Source organism: Erpetoichthys calabaricus, chromosome 2, assembly GCF_900747795.2.
Source record: "Erpetoichthys calabaricus chromosome 2, fErpCal1.3, whole genome shotgun sequence".
Classification (NCBI taxonomy): Eukaryota; Metazoa; Chordata; class Cladistia; order Polypteriformes; family Polypteridae; genus Erpetoichthys; species Erpetoichthys calabaricus.
Genome location: NC_041395.2, coordinates 74489337 through 74504107, shown reverse-complemented (window position 1 = coordinate 74504107; position 14771 = coordinate 74489337). Strand labels below are relative to the sequence as shown.

The window sequence follows — 14771 nt, the reverse complement described above, 5'->3', positions numbered from 1 at the left end:
TAAATGAGTGGTTACCATAAAAACCTTTGACTGAGCTGAACAGCCTTGGTTTAGAGGCATCCATAGCTAAATCAACGCAGAATTTTAAACCAGTTTTTGGTACATGTACAGATTCAAATTTCATGTTATTATTCTTCTTAAAATTGTATTTGTTTCTTCATATTACTTTTTAACTAAATAGTTTTCGACTGTTGCGTCACCATCATACCTTTCTCTTCTTAAATTTGCAGGGTTTTTTTTCCCCTCGATGATTTGCGCTGTTTTTTTAAATGGCCTAAAGAGACTAAAAGTGAAGACACTGCCATTGTGAACAGCAGAACACCACAAAGGCATACAAACGTTGTGCTGTTGGCAGCAAATCAGTGCTGCCGAGACTGACAGGCATACACTTTTAAGGGGCTGGAACCAATCCTGACACTACTGGGCACACACACAGGGCAGAAAAGATGCCAGGATGGTAACTCGCATGCCCACATTAACACACACAGGGCTAATTTGAGCTTGCCAGTCAACTTAACCCCCTCTCTTGGGGGGCATTAGAGTACCTGGAGAAAAAAAAACACAATGGCACACCGATTACACACAGACTCCACATGGGCAATGACCAGATTCAAAGCCAGCATGTGGATCTGGGAGGCATCGGTGTTAGTCACAGTGCCAGTGTGTCATCCACTGCACGGACAAGAAAGTGGGGGTCACAGAGAATCCAATCTGCAGAGGTCATAAAAGGCCCACTGATTCTTTGATTTACTATTGGCATGGCACGGTAATAGAAATACAGGAGTTAAAATGGGCTGCACAGCAATATACATTTTGCTTAAATTTACAACACATGTGGCATTTTATGGGCGCATTTCTATCAGGGCGCAGGGGCTTTAGTGATTACGTACAATGTAAAGAAGTAACTAACATCAGAAAGACGCACTTGATACGATTTTAAGGGACAGAGGAAGCAGCCATTCCTTTGGTTCTGTTGATAAGCACCTTGAGCCTGGGAAAGGCACTGTATAAATAAAATGTTGTTTTTATTATTATTATGTTCAAATACACCTAATTCTTCAGGGTATGCTTCTAATGTGGATTGTACCTGAGATCAACACCTTTACAGCTTAGCATAAAGTTGGTGATTCCACCAAAATGTTGATGTTTTTTCAGAAAAGTATTACTCAAAATTTGCCAAGCGTGGTTTCACCCTACTAATCCATCTTCCAGTAAACAGAAGCAGACTAAAGTGAGGGATTACCTTTTTTTTTTGAACACGTTGATGAAAAGTCTTTTTCTTCCATTTTTACAGAAGGTCTATTGCATTTCATTCTGCAGAAGAAGGAACGCCGCGCTCCTGAGCACAGTCTGGAAGGTCCAGGAGTGATATCAGTCTTCACCGGCAGACCAGCTACAAACAACACAGGAAGGCAAGAAAGGAGGAACAGAAGCAAATGAGATGATGCCATGTCTGATGTCCACCACTTAACTACTAATGGCAGGACTTGTGTCAACCCAGCAGTAATGGGCATCCTGCCTGCTGCTCAGTGCAGTCACAGAGCAATTAGAAATTGTCACTCCATCTGACTGCTTGTTCTTGGATGGCATTACAACACTGCATGGGCACCCCCACTGAAGTGCCACTCAGGATGCACTGAGCCAGGGATGAAACCAGGGTGTGAATGATGTGTGCCACTGTGCCATCCTGTGCCTAACAGTATAACTAACGTACAGTACATTAATGTGTGCAATGACCTCCTTCACATCTTCTACAACTCCGTGATGGCCAATGTGATCTTCTACACTGCGGCATGGTGGGCTGATAGCATCACTTAGAGAGATGCCTACAAAAGCTAATAAGAAAGGACAAGCTCAGTTATAGGACGGACTGTGGACCCCCTGGAGGTCATAGATAAGGAGAAAATTAAAACAAAACTGAGTGCCATTATGAACAATGCTGCACATCCTCTGTCTAACACACTGAGGACTTTCAGCCAACAAATCCATCAGCGGAAATGGGTCAAGAAAAACTGCAGGGGACTCCTTTATACCAACAGCAATCTTTTTCTTCTTCTTTCGGCTGCTCCCGTTAGGGGTTGCCACAGCGGATCATCTTCTTCCATATCTTTCTGTATTCTGCATCTTGCTCTGTTACACCCATCACCTGCATGTCCTCTCTCACCACATCCATAAACCTTCTCTTAGGCCTTCCTCATTTCCTCTTACCTGGCAGCTCTACCCTTAGCATCCTTCTCCCAATATACCCAGCATCTCTCCTCTGCTCCTCTGTCCAATATGTCTGCATAACGCCTCACTGTGACTGTGACAGCCAAGGCAGAAGTTTTCATTCTTTTTACATTTCCTTCGTTTTAAGCTCTTTGAGTATGGGAAAGGTGATATATAATGTGTTCAGACCACATAGTGTGTGTGTGTACAGTATGTGTTTTTATTAATTTATCTAGCTATTTATATATTTAAAGAGCTTCTGTTAAAAGCCAAATTTCACAATGGGGACAAAATGACGAATGAATGTTCATTCGTTCTTCTTTTCCATCCAACCACTTGGGCACTGCTAACACTAATGTCTTTTATTTTTCTTTTGTTCTGTTTTGTTGCCCACATTCAATCCTATTCACAATGAAAATCAGCTCAATTAAAACAAAAATAAAAACTTTAAAGAAATACTGTACTTTTGGCATCAATAAGTCTTTCCCGCGGAGCTGTGTCTGAGGAGGACAGTTGTTCCTTCACTTTGGCAATATCTTTCGGGTGCAAATAGTCAAACAGACTTTGACCAATGAGATCATTCTGTACAAAACAGAAAAGAAAAATGAATATTAAAATATAGAATATATAGGACATTCTCATTAAATGCAAGGAAGATAAAAGATTTTAGATTAGCATTTAAACTTTAGTTTAAATTCAGTATAATCACCAAACTGTAAAGCAAATGTCAACCCACCATTGCTCTGCCAAATCCAGGCTCATTAATGTTGATTTGATGTTTCCAATTCTTTTCTAAGACATGTAATATTGGGTTAGCACTGCTTTCTCACAGCTCCAGAGTCCTAGGATCAAATTCTGACTCACTCAGCCTTTATTGGGGTCTCCAACTCCGGTCCTGGAGTGCTACACTGGCTGTAGGTATTCATTCTACCCCTTTTCTTAAGTAATGGCCAGTTTTTACTGCTAATTAACTCATTTGCCTTTATTTTAATTGACTTGCTATCACGTACACAAATTTACCAGTGGATTCAGTTTTCTAAACTGTGAACTACATAGAAAAGTGCATACACCAGGTTTTATAAATCAGATTTTTTTGTTTTTTTTAAGGTGTGCTCATATTTTCACAGTCAAATCCACACAGTCTTTATAAATGAGGCCCTTGGTCTCTGTTTTATGGCTAGGGTGAAGTAGATTCTCTGTTCCAGTACTCCAGCATAGACGTCTTGACAGGAAGGCTGAGGGATGTGATCCTTTAGTAACTGAAGCATGCCAACTGGTCTCTATTTTAAACCTTCCAGTCTTGTGTCACTGTTCTCACCTTCCACCCGATACAGTCATATGAAAAAGTTTGGGAACCCCTCTTAATTCTTTGTATTTTTGTTTCTCATTGGCTGAGCTTTCAAAGTAGCAACTTCCTTTTAATATATGACATGCCTTATGGAAACAGTAGTATTTCAGCAGTGACATTAAGTTTATTGGATTAACAGAAAATATGCAATATGCATCATAACAAAATTAGACAGGTGCATAAATGTGGGCACCCCAACAGAGATATTACATCAATACTTAGTTGAGTCTCCTTTTGCAAATATAACAGCTTCTAGACGCCTCCTATAGCCATTGATGAGTGTCTGGATTCTGGATGGAGGTATTTTTGACCATTCTTCCACACAAAATCTCTCCAGTTCAGTTCAATTTGATGGCTGCCGAGGATGGACACCCTGCTTCAAATCATCCCATAGATGTTCGCTGATATTCAAGTAAGGGGACTGTGACGGCCATTCCAGAACATTGTACTTCTCCCTCTGCATGAATGCCTTTGTAGATTTCGTGTTTTGGGTCATTGTCTTGTTGGAATATCCAACCCCTGCATAACTTCAACTTTGTGACTGATGCTTGAACATTATCCTGAAGAATTTGTTGATATTGGGTTGAATTCATCCGACCCTCGACTTTAACAAGGGCCTCAGTCCCTGAATTAGCCACACAGCCCCACAGCATGATGGAACCTTCACCAAATTTGACAGTAGGTAGCAGGTGTTTTTCTTGGAATGCGGTGTTCTTCTTCCGCTATGCAAAGCGCTTTTTGTTATGACCAAATAATTCATCAGTCCAAAGCACTTTGTTCCAAAATGAATCTGGCTTGTCTAAATGAGCATTTGGATACAACCAGTGACTCTGTTTGTGGCGTGAGTGCAGAAAGGGCTTCTTTCTCATCACCCTGCCATACAGATGTTCTTTGTGCAAATTGTGCTGAATTGTAGAACGATGTACAGATACACCATCTGCAGCAAGATGTTCTTGCAGGTCTTTGGAGGTGATCTGTGGGTTGTCTGTAACCATTCTCACAATCCTGTGCATATGCCGCTCCTGTATTTTTCTTGGCCTGCCAGACCTGCTGGGTTTAACAGCAACTGTGCCTGTGGCCTTCCATTTCCTGATTACATTCCTTACAGTTGAAACTGACAGTTTAAATCTCTGAGATAGCTTTCTGTAGCCTTCCCCTAAACCATGAGACTGAACAATCTTTGTTTTCAGATCTTTTGAGAGTTGCTTTGAGGATCCCATGCTGTCACTCTTCCAAGGAGTGTCAAAAGGAAGCACAACTTGCAACTGACCACCTTAAATACCTTTTCACATGATTGGACAAACCTGTCTATGAAGTTCAAGGCTCAACGAGCTAATCCAACCAATTTGGTGTTGCAAGTTATCAGTATTGAGCAGTTACATGTATTCAAATCAGCTAGTTTTTCACATTTGATTTAATTTCATACAACTAAATACTGTTTCACTAAAAATCTTTGCTCGGAGAACACCGCAGTACTCAGATGTTCCAAGGAAATGAAAGACTTACCACTGTTATCTTTTTTGTTGAAAGTAGAGTAAATGATTATGCAGGCTGAGAGGGGTTCCCAAACTTTTTCATATGACTGTATTTAAGAAACGAGTTAACTAAAACAAACCCATGCATTCAGCATTTCCATGTTCATTCACCCCTGATCCTTTGCTACTACAAAACTTTTGCTAACCCTTTAGATGTTTTTTTTCAGCTTCTAAGCTTTTACATTTTTACTATTATGTAACAAGACCTTAACAAACACTTCTGTGGGTCTTCATAACACTTACAGTATAAAACATCAGTAAAGTGTTTCTTCATCTCTGCAGTGTGACCTGCTAACAAATCTTCACTTTGGAGTGGTCTGAGGGGGCCTTACTGAGACACGTGTCTCTTGACATTACATATTTAGTGTAAGACCTGTGCATCCTTCATATTAACAAGTAATGTCAATATGCTGCACAGCACAGAGATGAATTACCGATCTACTAATGTTTTAGAAGTGTCATGAAGACCAAAAGAAGTCTTTTGCTAAGGTCTTGTTACATAAGAGGAAACGAGTAATAGATGCGTTTTTGCAGTACCTAAGCTGAAGACTAACCAAACTTTTTAATCGTTGCAACCAAAGAAATGGACCCACACTGTAGACAAGACTTCTAGCAGTACCTCTAAGGTGGTGGGGAACACTTACACCAACTGTAGTAGTTTCCTCAATGTTCTCTTTCCACCTCCCAGTAAGGTTTCCACACTATTAATCCTTAAAACCTACCCTGTTGACAACAGTCACACATCAACCATATACCAAAATATATTTCTGTTAACAAAAATTCACCTGTGATTATTTAGTAAAAGGAGGGTTGAAGGTGGGATTCTGAAGTATGTATCCTATTAAGGCAAGGTACAAATATTGTGTAGATGGACTTCAAGAACAAGAAGCTTTTTTGTGTTTTCAGAGACAAATCCCAATAGGTACAACAGACAAAATATCAACTTGGAACACAAAATATAAAGCTACTTTTAAAGTTATTTGCAGGCAAGTATTTTGAGAACTCTACACTGAGGATGTCAAATGAACTCATTTGTATTAGAATTGTAACTCATCTTTACAGTAAGAGCAGTGCGTGTTCATTTCTGAATGAAGATTGTAATATAAAATGATTTTCAATTGTGAAATGCTAGATCTTTATCTTATTCTGGGAGGATTTAAGGGAGCATAGGGCACATACTTAGGCCAGACATAAGCTCTGCTCAGGTCTTCAAGATCATGAAGACTCTGCTGGCCAAAGATCAAACCCTGGATATCAACATGGGAGGCACTTTCTCCAGCCTTTCTTCAGGCTAATCCACCGTTTTTAACGTTTCCTAAAGCTGGAGCACACTTTCCATTTACTTAAACAGTAGTTTGTTGCCTATAAAATCCAAAAAGGGCATTGTGATAAAAGATGAAGATATCTGAGTGTTCTGTGGACTGAATTGCAAAGAACAAGCAGTTCACAACATTAGTATTTTTATTCAGAAACAAGAAAATGCAAAGAAAATCTTCGTCCTTCATCCACATGTCAAAGCAGTGATCAAGGCTAACAAAAGAGATCCGTATGTCAGGAGTAAGCAGACAGACAAATGGTATAAAGGTTGAATTCCTGTTAAACGTACCTGACTGTAGTTGAGGATCTTATAGACGGATTCTGAAACAAACAGGATTTTTCCTCGGTCGCAGCCCACAACAAAAAGAAAACCATCTGCTGCCTGATGACAAAAAAAAAAAAACGTTAAGATCACCACTGGGACAGGAAGAAGCACCTTTGTGAAGCCATCAAAAGATTAACAAAATTCAGTCAGTCAGTCAGTCAGTCAGTCAGTGTTAATTCACCCATGTGTCCACTCTGTAACAGGGCTGAGAATTCAATCAAATGTGGGGGAAAACTGATGCAATCCCGTGACAAGTTTGTATAAAGAACACATAAATGACTATAAACTGTGAACTCCTTCATCCTAAATATTGCAGTCGGAGTTCAAGGTGTGATTGTAAGTTGTAGTATTTTGACAAAGAAAAAGATGTTGTCCTAATCATGTCAGGGAAATTTTAATATAGAAAAAACCAAGAGCTTCGAATGTGTTAAACACTTCACATTAATGATACAGAAAAACATTTCATATTGTTAGGATGATGGGGTGGAGACTGGATGTGTTGTAATTTCCAATGCCACTACTCGTCCAACCAGGTCAGTGCAGACTCTGACACTTCATTGATTTTCTCTGGTTGTAAAGATGATAAAGTAATGATCAATTAACTCATTCATTAAATTATTTATCCGACAATAAATTCTGAAATGCAAGTATGTAACTAAAATGATTATAAAAATGTATTCATTCAATTTGTTGTGTGCTCTTTATCAAGGTTAGGGTGGAGAATCGGCCCTAATTGTATTGACAATCCATCACAGAACATACACACTCATCAATATTCACACTGAGCCGACTCAGAGTCCCCGATTGGCCGAATGGGAACGATGTGGGCTGTGCAAGTAAACCTGAGGCCACAGAGGAAATGAAAATGAGCATCAGATGAACATGGAAACTCTAGCAAAAGGATAAACCAGTCAAACATTGAACTCAAGTCTGGGTGGCAGGCCCACAAGCCCATAAAAAGGACTCACACATTTTATTGTTATAAAACATTGAATCATCGTTGGCACTGTTGTTCTGTTAACACCTCGTTAATGTGAAAGTGAAAACAGCTCCCTGCAAAGAGCTGGAAATCTGTCTAGAGTGACTATACAAGATGAAGACTAGTGAGAGAGGCCACCAAGAGACCAATGAGAACTCTGAAGGAGTTACAAGCTTCAGTGGCTGAGACTGGAGAGACTGTGCAGATAGCAACTGTTGCTCGGGTGCTTTAGTAGTCACAGCTTTATGGGAGAGTAATAAAGAGAAAGCCACTGTTAAAGAAATATTCTTGACATCTTGGCTGGAGTTTGCCAAAAGCCACATGGGAGAATTTGAAGTCAGATACGGTATGATGAGACCAAAGTTAAGGTTTTTGCCCATCAGACTAAACGCCAAGATTAGTGTAAGCCAAGCACCACACATTAACAAAAACACACCATCTTTACCGTGAAGCAAGGTGGTGGCAGCAGGACCTGGGAGGAACATGAGGGTAGAGGAGAAAATGAATGCACCAAAGCACTGGAGGAAAACCTGATGCAATTCTGCAACAAACCTGAGACCTGGGAGATGTTTTCCAGCAAGAAGACGACGCCAAGCTACACAAGCCAAAGCTACACAAGAATGGCTTCAAAACAACAATATGAATGCCCTGGAGTGGCCAAGTCAGAGTCCAGACCTCAGTCCAGCTGTGGCTCGTCTTGTAAAAGGCTGTTCACTCATAATCGTCATGTGACCTGACAGAGCTTGAGCAGCTTTAAAAGGAAGAATGGGGAGAAGTGACAGTGTGCAGATGTGCAAAACTGACTGAGACCTGTCATGGCTGCCAAAGGTACAAATACGGACTTGAAGGGGTGCATACTTATGTGATCAATTATTTTGTGTTTTAATATTTATAATTAATGTAGATCATTTTGTAGTGATCCATTTTCATTTTTTCTGTTGATCAATGTAAAAAAAAAAAAAAAGACAAACTAAAATCACTTTGATTCAATGTTGTATGACAATAAAATATGAACACGTCCAATGGGGATGAATACATTTTATAGACAGAGTAACACCCTGTTAGTTATCATAGCAAGTTATAATGATTTGGGGGTTTACCCATAGCTTACTTGGGCTCTGACCTAATGTTGGGGAGAACAAAGAAATGGTCAATGATACCATCATGCCCAACTTCAAGAATTTTTTTTAAGTCAATTTGTTTTCGTTATGTTGCTGGGTATAAATGATGATTTTAAGATTTTTTTATTTAGTCATGTTTACATAAGAAAAGAGGATAATTGTACTTTCAGTTGCTTGCAAATAGACAAAATCAATAATCACCTAGAGGCTAAAGTTAAACTTTTCAAAGAAATATAAAACCATTTTTCAGGGTATATTTGCCCTAATTCTGTCCTTTTGTGGTGTGGCTTTCAAAATTAAGAGGCCAGACCACAGAAAGAATACAAAAATACTTGCTGTAGTGTTCTTTTTAAATCAGACGGGGAGGCATATCAGTTCAGTAGTTCTCTTTGCTGCTTCACAGATCCTGCAACTTGGCGTTTCCATGACCAGATGGCATTTGCGTGTTCTCAAATTATAAAAGACGTATGGGTTAGGAGACTCTAAATTGCCCCCTTTGTGAATGTGAATAGGCCCTGGTGATGGAATGGTTCTCAGTCTCAGTGCCAAGTGCTGCTGGGACAGCCTCCCACTTTGCGCAACCACAAATTTGATAAAGATTTGATTGGATTATTCATTTCAGAAGGAATAAATGAAAATCACTGTATATACTCGCATATAAGTTGAGTCTTGAAACTCGAAAAATTGATTATAAAATCAGACCCTAACTTGTACGCCCGTTCAAAAATATGACATAGATTTTTTTTTTTTACATCTTCTTTCCTCCTCCAGTCTCACATCAGTTTCTCAGACACATCGAATTTTGTTGCAGCAGCGAAGTTACCAATTTCTTTCACCACCTCAATGACGTTTAATTTAAGACCAGCTTCATATTTTCTTCTGATCGAACGCTCCATCGTAGATAAGGGATGCTCTTACGATAAAGGTGTATGAGGGTGTGAGATACAAAATACACAAAACAGTGCAAATGTCAGTTCGGAATAGTTTGGGTATTACTGTGTGGTCACGTAGGCACAATGCATATAAAAAAAAGCCTGTGTGCTCCATGGTTACTCTCTCAGGTGGGCGTTAGTATATCATAATCTCTTGGACCAATAGCGTGAGTTTTCCGTATTTGACTTACATGACTGATATTATAAAATATCGTAAATTATACGATAAAATCAAGCCTCGACTTATCCGCGGGAGAACTTAAACGCGAGTATATACAGTACATGGAAATGGAGTGTAATAAAAAGGCATTTGGCTATACCAGAAGGGAGGTTCATTTGAATTTGGGGGGCCTAGAGACTATTTCTAGGGTCTAAATGAATTCTTACAAAACATGAGGCTAACTGTATTTTAGAATACATATTTTAAAATAAAATAAAAGAAATGTGAAATGTAAAAAGAAGCAGGACAGTACCCTTAGTATGAGATGCTTCAGCTCATCATCTGACAGGAAGGCTGGTTTGTAGTTTGCTTCGGTGTAGGGGTTTGCAGCACCTACGAAAGAACAGATACACATTTACCCAAATGCAAAGCACATTACTCTGTAGATTATCTTCATTAAATGTCTGGAATGCCAAATGGATTATGCTTATAATAAGAACATTAGGTCCGCAAGTCTTCTGAAATGCCGTTTCAAGGCACTTCCAAGGAGACACACTTGAGGCTGGTGGCTACGTGTCCATACTTACTTTGACAGCTTCCAAGTGCTAGAAGTCAGTAGACAAAATAAACGGCACGCTTTGATGTCTTCTGTTACTGTTCTGTGAGTAAAGTGTTGTGGTAGAAGTGAAATGATTTGTGTATGGGAAGATGGAACACGGCGTTTGGATCTGTAGTGTATAAAGAGGTGTTGGGCACTGGGCTATTTTCATTACCAGCAGTATAAACATTTTAAAATGGAATTAATGATGCTGGGAAAAGATGTAAAACATCTTCCAGTCATGTGAATTTAAACATCAAGACATGCCGATGTTTTTTACTGTCAAGAACACTTTGAGTAGTGAGAAGAACACTATAAAGATGTAAAGAATTATTATTATTATTATTACTTATGAGACATAATTGGCCAGATTCTGGTTAACGTCTTTGTCTTCAGTCTCTTTAGCTCTGTAATCAAAGTCAGACTTGGCAGGTTAGAAGTGGCACATTTTGTGCAGTGCAATGAATGCTAGCAGAGCTCATACTTATTAGCATGATAAAACAGTGTACAGAAAAATGTGAAGAATTTCAAAACTAAGTACTAAATTTCCCATTGGGATTAATAAAGTATCTATCTATCTATCTATCTATCTATCTATCTATCTATCTATCTATCTATCTATCTATCTATCTATCTATCTATCTATCTATCTATCTATCTATCTATCTATCTATCTATCTATCTATCTAAATACTCAGAATGTAGTATTGGGTAAGGACACTAAGTGTGGATTTGTAAAGCTGAACTGATTTTTCTTGTTGCACTCTCTGTGTGAATTAACGTTTACCTAAAGTGCTCTATGATGCAGAAATTGGCATATTTAACTTCACTTCTTCAAGCAAAACAATGTAGAACTTGTCACGGATTGCCCCAAAGTGAGAGGTGGCGCGGTCGCTAACTTTGTCACCTGCTTCTACCTCCACAGCTCTAAGAAAACGCCCACTGAGGACAGCTGACCCGCCCCTTCTAAGGGAGTTCCTATAAAGCCGCAGAGGAAGGCGTCTGACTTGCACCAGAGATAATCTCAAAGACAAAGCTCCATGTACAATAAAGAAACGCTTTAATGAGCAAAGTTCTGTTTAAAGAGAGCAGCAATTGCCTTTGTTTTATCAGTTTGTAGTGTATTGCATGTATTTTTATTTTGGAAGTAAAAAAATAATAATAATTCATTACATCTATATAGCGCTATAAAGTGCTATCCACACAGGGAGGAACCGGGAAGCGAACCCACAATCTTCCACAGTCTCCTTATTGCAAAGCAGCAGCACTACCACTTAAACAGGACAACCAAGCTGGTGTCCCAACATTTCTTCCATGAACCTGGGTTTCACCACCGTTCAATCGCACCGTTGTATGAAGAAATATATGCAATCACAAGACTACAATAAAATGGTTACATATTGTATGCATTGGCAATAAAATGTAAACCTTCAATGACAAAAAAATACAAATTGGTTATTTAAGAAATCACTTCCGTTAACAGAAATCCTTACGCCAGGCTGCTGGTAAAACCTCTAAGTCACTTGCCCCTTCTGGTCATTTTTGAGCACTGCAAAATGTGAAAATAAGACATAAGATCTACAGACTGCTGCTTCTGAACCCATTTGAGAGTCTGGGACATCGGAGTACACAAGAGGTCTTTGTGGATGAGAAATATTTTAATTAACAAAGCGGGATGTGATCACAAAAAATAAGCTCACACAGAAGCTTCTACTCATCAAGGACAATGTGACAGACTTAAATATACTGAATCAAACCAATAAGCCAAGAACGCAATATCATTACCAGTTTACAGGAATGTTTTCATTTCTGTCAAAAGATAATAATCTATATAAATAAAACTGTAAGCCATTTAGATGTCTGTCTGTTCATTATAATCTCACAAAAATGGCTGAACCAATTTTCATGAAATTTTGCAAGCATCTTGTTTTTGGACCAACTAAAAATATACGCTATATGTCATATCAGGAAGGGGCGTTATAATGGGACAACAATTTGAATCAGGCGGCACGAGTGTGCTGCGGTGAGGATATTATCATCAGCACACACAAAGCTTTGTAGCAGCCACAATGGAAACTCATTGAAGACCCCAATTACATACAGCAATGTCTCCTCAACCAGTTCAAATAGCAAATGCATTGTCTCACATGATTAAAGCTTCTAAGAGTACATCTTTTTGCCTCATTGGGGGTTGTGTTTAGTCATGTTGAACTTTCAAAAGACAGTTTTGCTCCCCATTTATGTTTACCCAGGCAACACCGGGTACTTTAGCTAGTCACTCAGTAAAGCTAAAATTACAAAGGACTGCAACTAAACTACATTTCATACAAAAATTTAATATAAACACAAGTGCATTTACCGTATATACTCGAGTATAAGCCGACTCGAATATAAGCCGAGGTACCTAATTTTACCTACAAAAACTGGAAAAACTTATTGACTCGAGTATAAGCCTAGGGTGGGAAATGCAGCAGCTACTGGTAAGTTTCAATAATCAAAATAAATACCAATAAAATTACCGTACATTAATTGAGGCATCAGTAGGTTAAATGTTTTGGTGTATTTATTTCAAAGAAAAACAGTAAACTAGCTCTGTAAGTGGAGAAGAGGGTCAACAAAAACAATTTGGTATCTCTCTCTCTCTCACGCACGTGTGTGTGTGTCTCTCTCTCTCTCTCTCTCTCTCTTTCTGCACAGGGAGAGACTGAACACGTGCGGAGATCATCGGCACGCACAAACCAAAAGGGAAACTGGCTTGTTCATATACCGGGGGGCAGCAGGACCTGACTAGAATATAAGCCAAGGGTGATGTTTTTCAGCACATTTTGGGTGCTGAAAAACTCGGCTTATATTCGAGTATATACGGTATATATTGTTTATAAGCCAATAAAGGATTGCTAATTTTTTACCTTTCAATATTAGAGATAATAATAGTGGAACAGAATGATACGACAATATTACGATTCTTGGATCATAACACATTAACACTGGGATTGACTCAATGCTGAAATATTTTGCAATTTGTCTTTTTTTTATTTGAATGTTGACTGTATCGATTTCTCACAACTAATAAGAAACCGTCTGATGTAACATTTCTCACTTGTGTATTTCATGTGTGTCTGCACTTCAAGTATCTACTGATACTTAGCACACACATTCACTGAAAGTTCACAATAAATGCGTGCTTGCGACATCAGAGCTAAGGTTTATTATAGCAGAGCTGTCAACCACTGAGGGAGATTTGAAGTTTTAATATTGAAGGCATGCTGTACGTCTTCAGTAGCGATAAAGCAACCCTGTGGAGTTCGGTGGAATCATGGAAATTTCAAAAACTTTGCCGAACTCCGCAAAACACATTAAAATCACCGGGCTAGTGTTGAGAGTCTCATAATTGAGCCATTATCTTTTAAGTGTCCATTAGTGTTATGGAGGCATCTGCCAACTATGTGGGACTGATTATTGTGGCCAAAAATGTAATCTGAGCTGTGAGACAGCAGTGCCAATCACTGCACCACCGTGACTCAAACAACAAAAGATGCAAATGGAATGATAACCACAAACAAAACATAACAAATGGCCACAAACTAGCAATAAGAGTCAGGGGAACACATTAGCTGTGCAATGAGGAGGAGGCTCGTTTCATTGTGTTGATCAAACAACCTTTTTGCTTCCATTCTCAACATCAATGTTTTGTGCTTTTTTTCTTCCATAATGAAGATAGAAACACCTTGTAAACAGTACTACATATTTTGTTGTTATTATTATTTCACAGGAGGGGCAGCGGAGGACTCCTTTAAGGCTTGTTCTGCGTAGTAGATAGCAACATGACTTAATTATGCATGCAAATTAGCCATGTGGCACTGGTGACCAGCACACAGGGATCAGTGTCATATGCCCAGTGGCATCACTCATTATATTCTTATTATGGTCAGCCAATGCAGGGTGGTGGGTGGGAGTGCTGATCTGACAGTAACATCACACATGTCCATAGTGGCTCAACAACCATCTTATAATATGCATGCATGGCTGCTACAGCTCTGTGATGTTATCCTGGCCCCACAAAGCATCATGGGGTGCTAGGAGAAAAAATGTTCTCCTAAGCCAGCTGCAGGATGAATTTCGAGTAAAATATTTGACAAACAAGGTCATCAGCAAACACAGCAAAATTACTGCAGAAAACGCTTTGACAAATTTCGCTTATCCACTGGTCTTCAGGATGGAGCTACATAGAGTACAGGCATGTTAGGA

The 14771-nt window shown here is 39.1% G+C and overlaps 1 protein-coding gene across 5 annotated transcripts in view; it reads right to left on the bottom strand.

Moving 5' to 3' along the window:
- The window catches only part of LOC114645979 (aryl hydrocarbon receptor nuclear translocator-like protein 1), a 109477-nt gene that overhangs the window by 20354 nt on the left and 74352 nt on the right, over positions 1-14771 (bottom strand). For all 5 annotated transcript variants that reach the window (XM_051922767.1, XM_051922769.1, XM_051922770.1 and 2 more), the window contains 4 exons: positions 10239-10318; positions 6698-6790; positions 2673-2790; positions 1244-1393 (listed from right to left, as the gene is read on the bottom strand). In XM_051922767.1, the coding sequence (XP_051778727.1) occupies positions 1244-1393; positions 2673-2790; positions 6698-6790; positions 10239-10318 (441 nt within the window). The remainder of the gene's footprint in view (positions 1-1243; positions 1394-2672; positions 2791-6697; positions 6791-10238; positions 10319-14771) is intronic.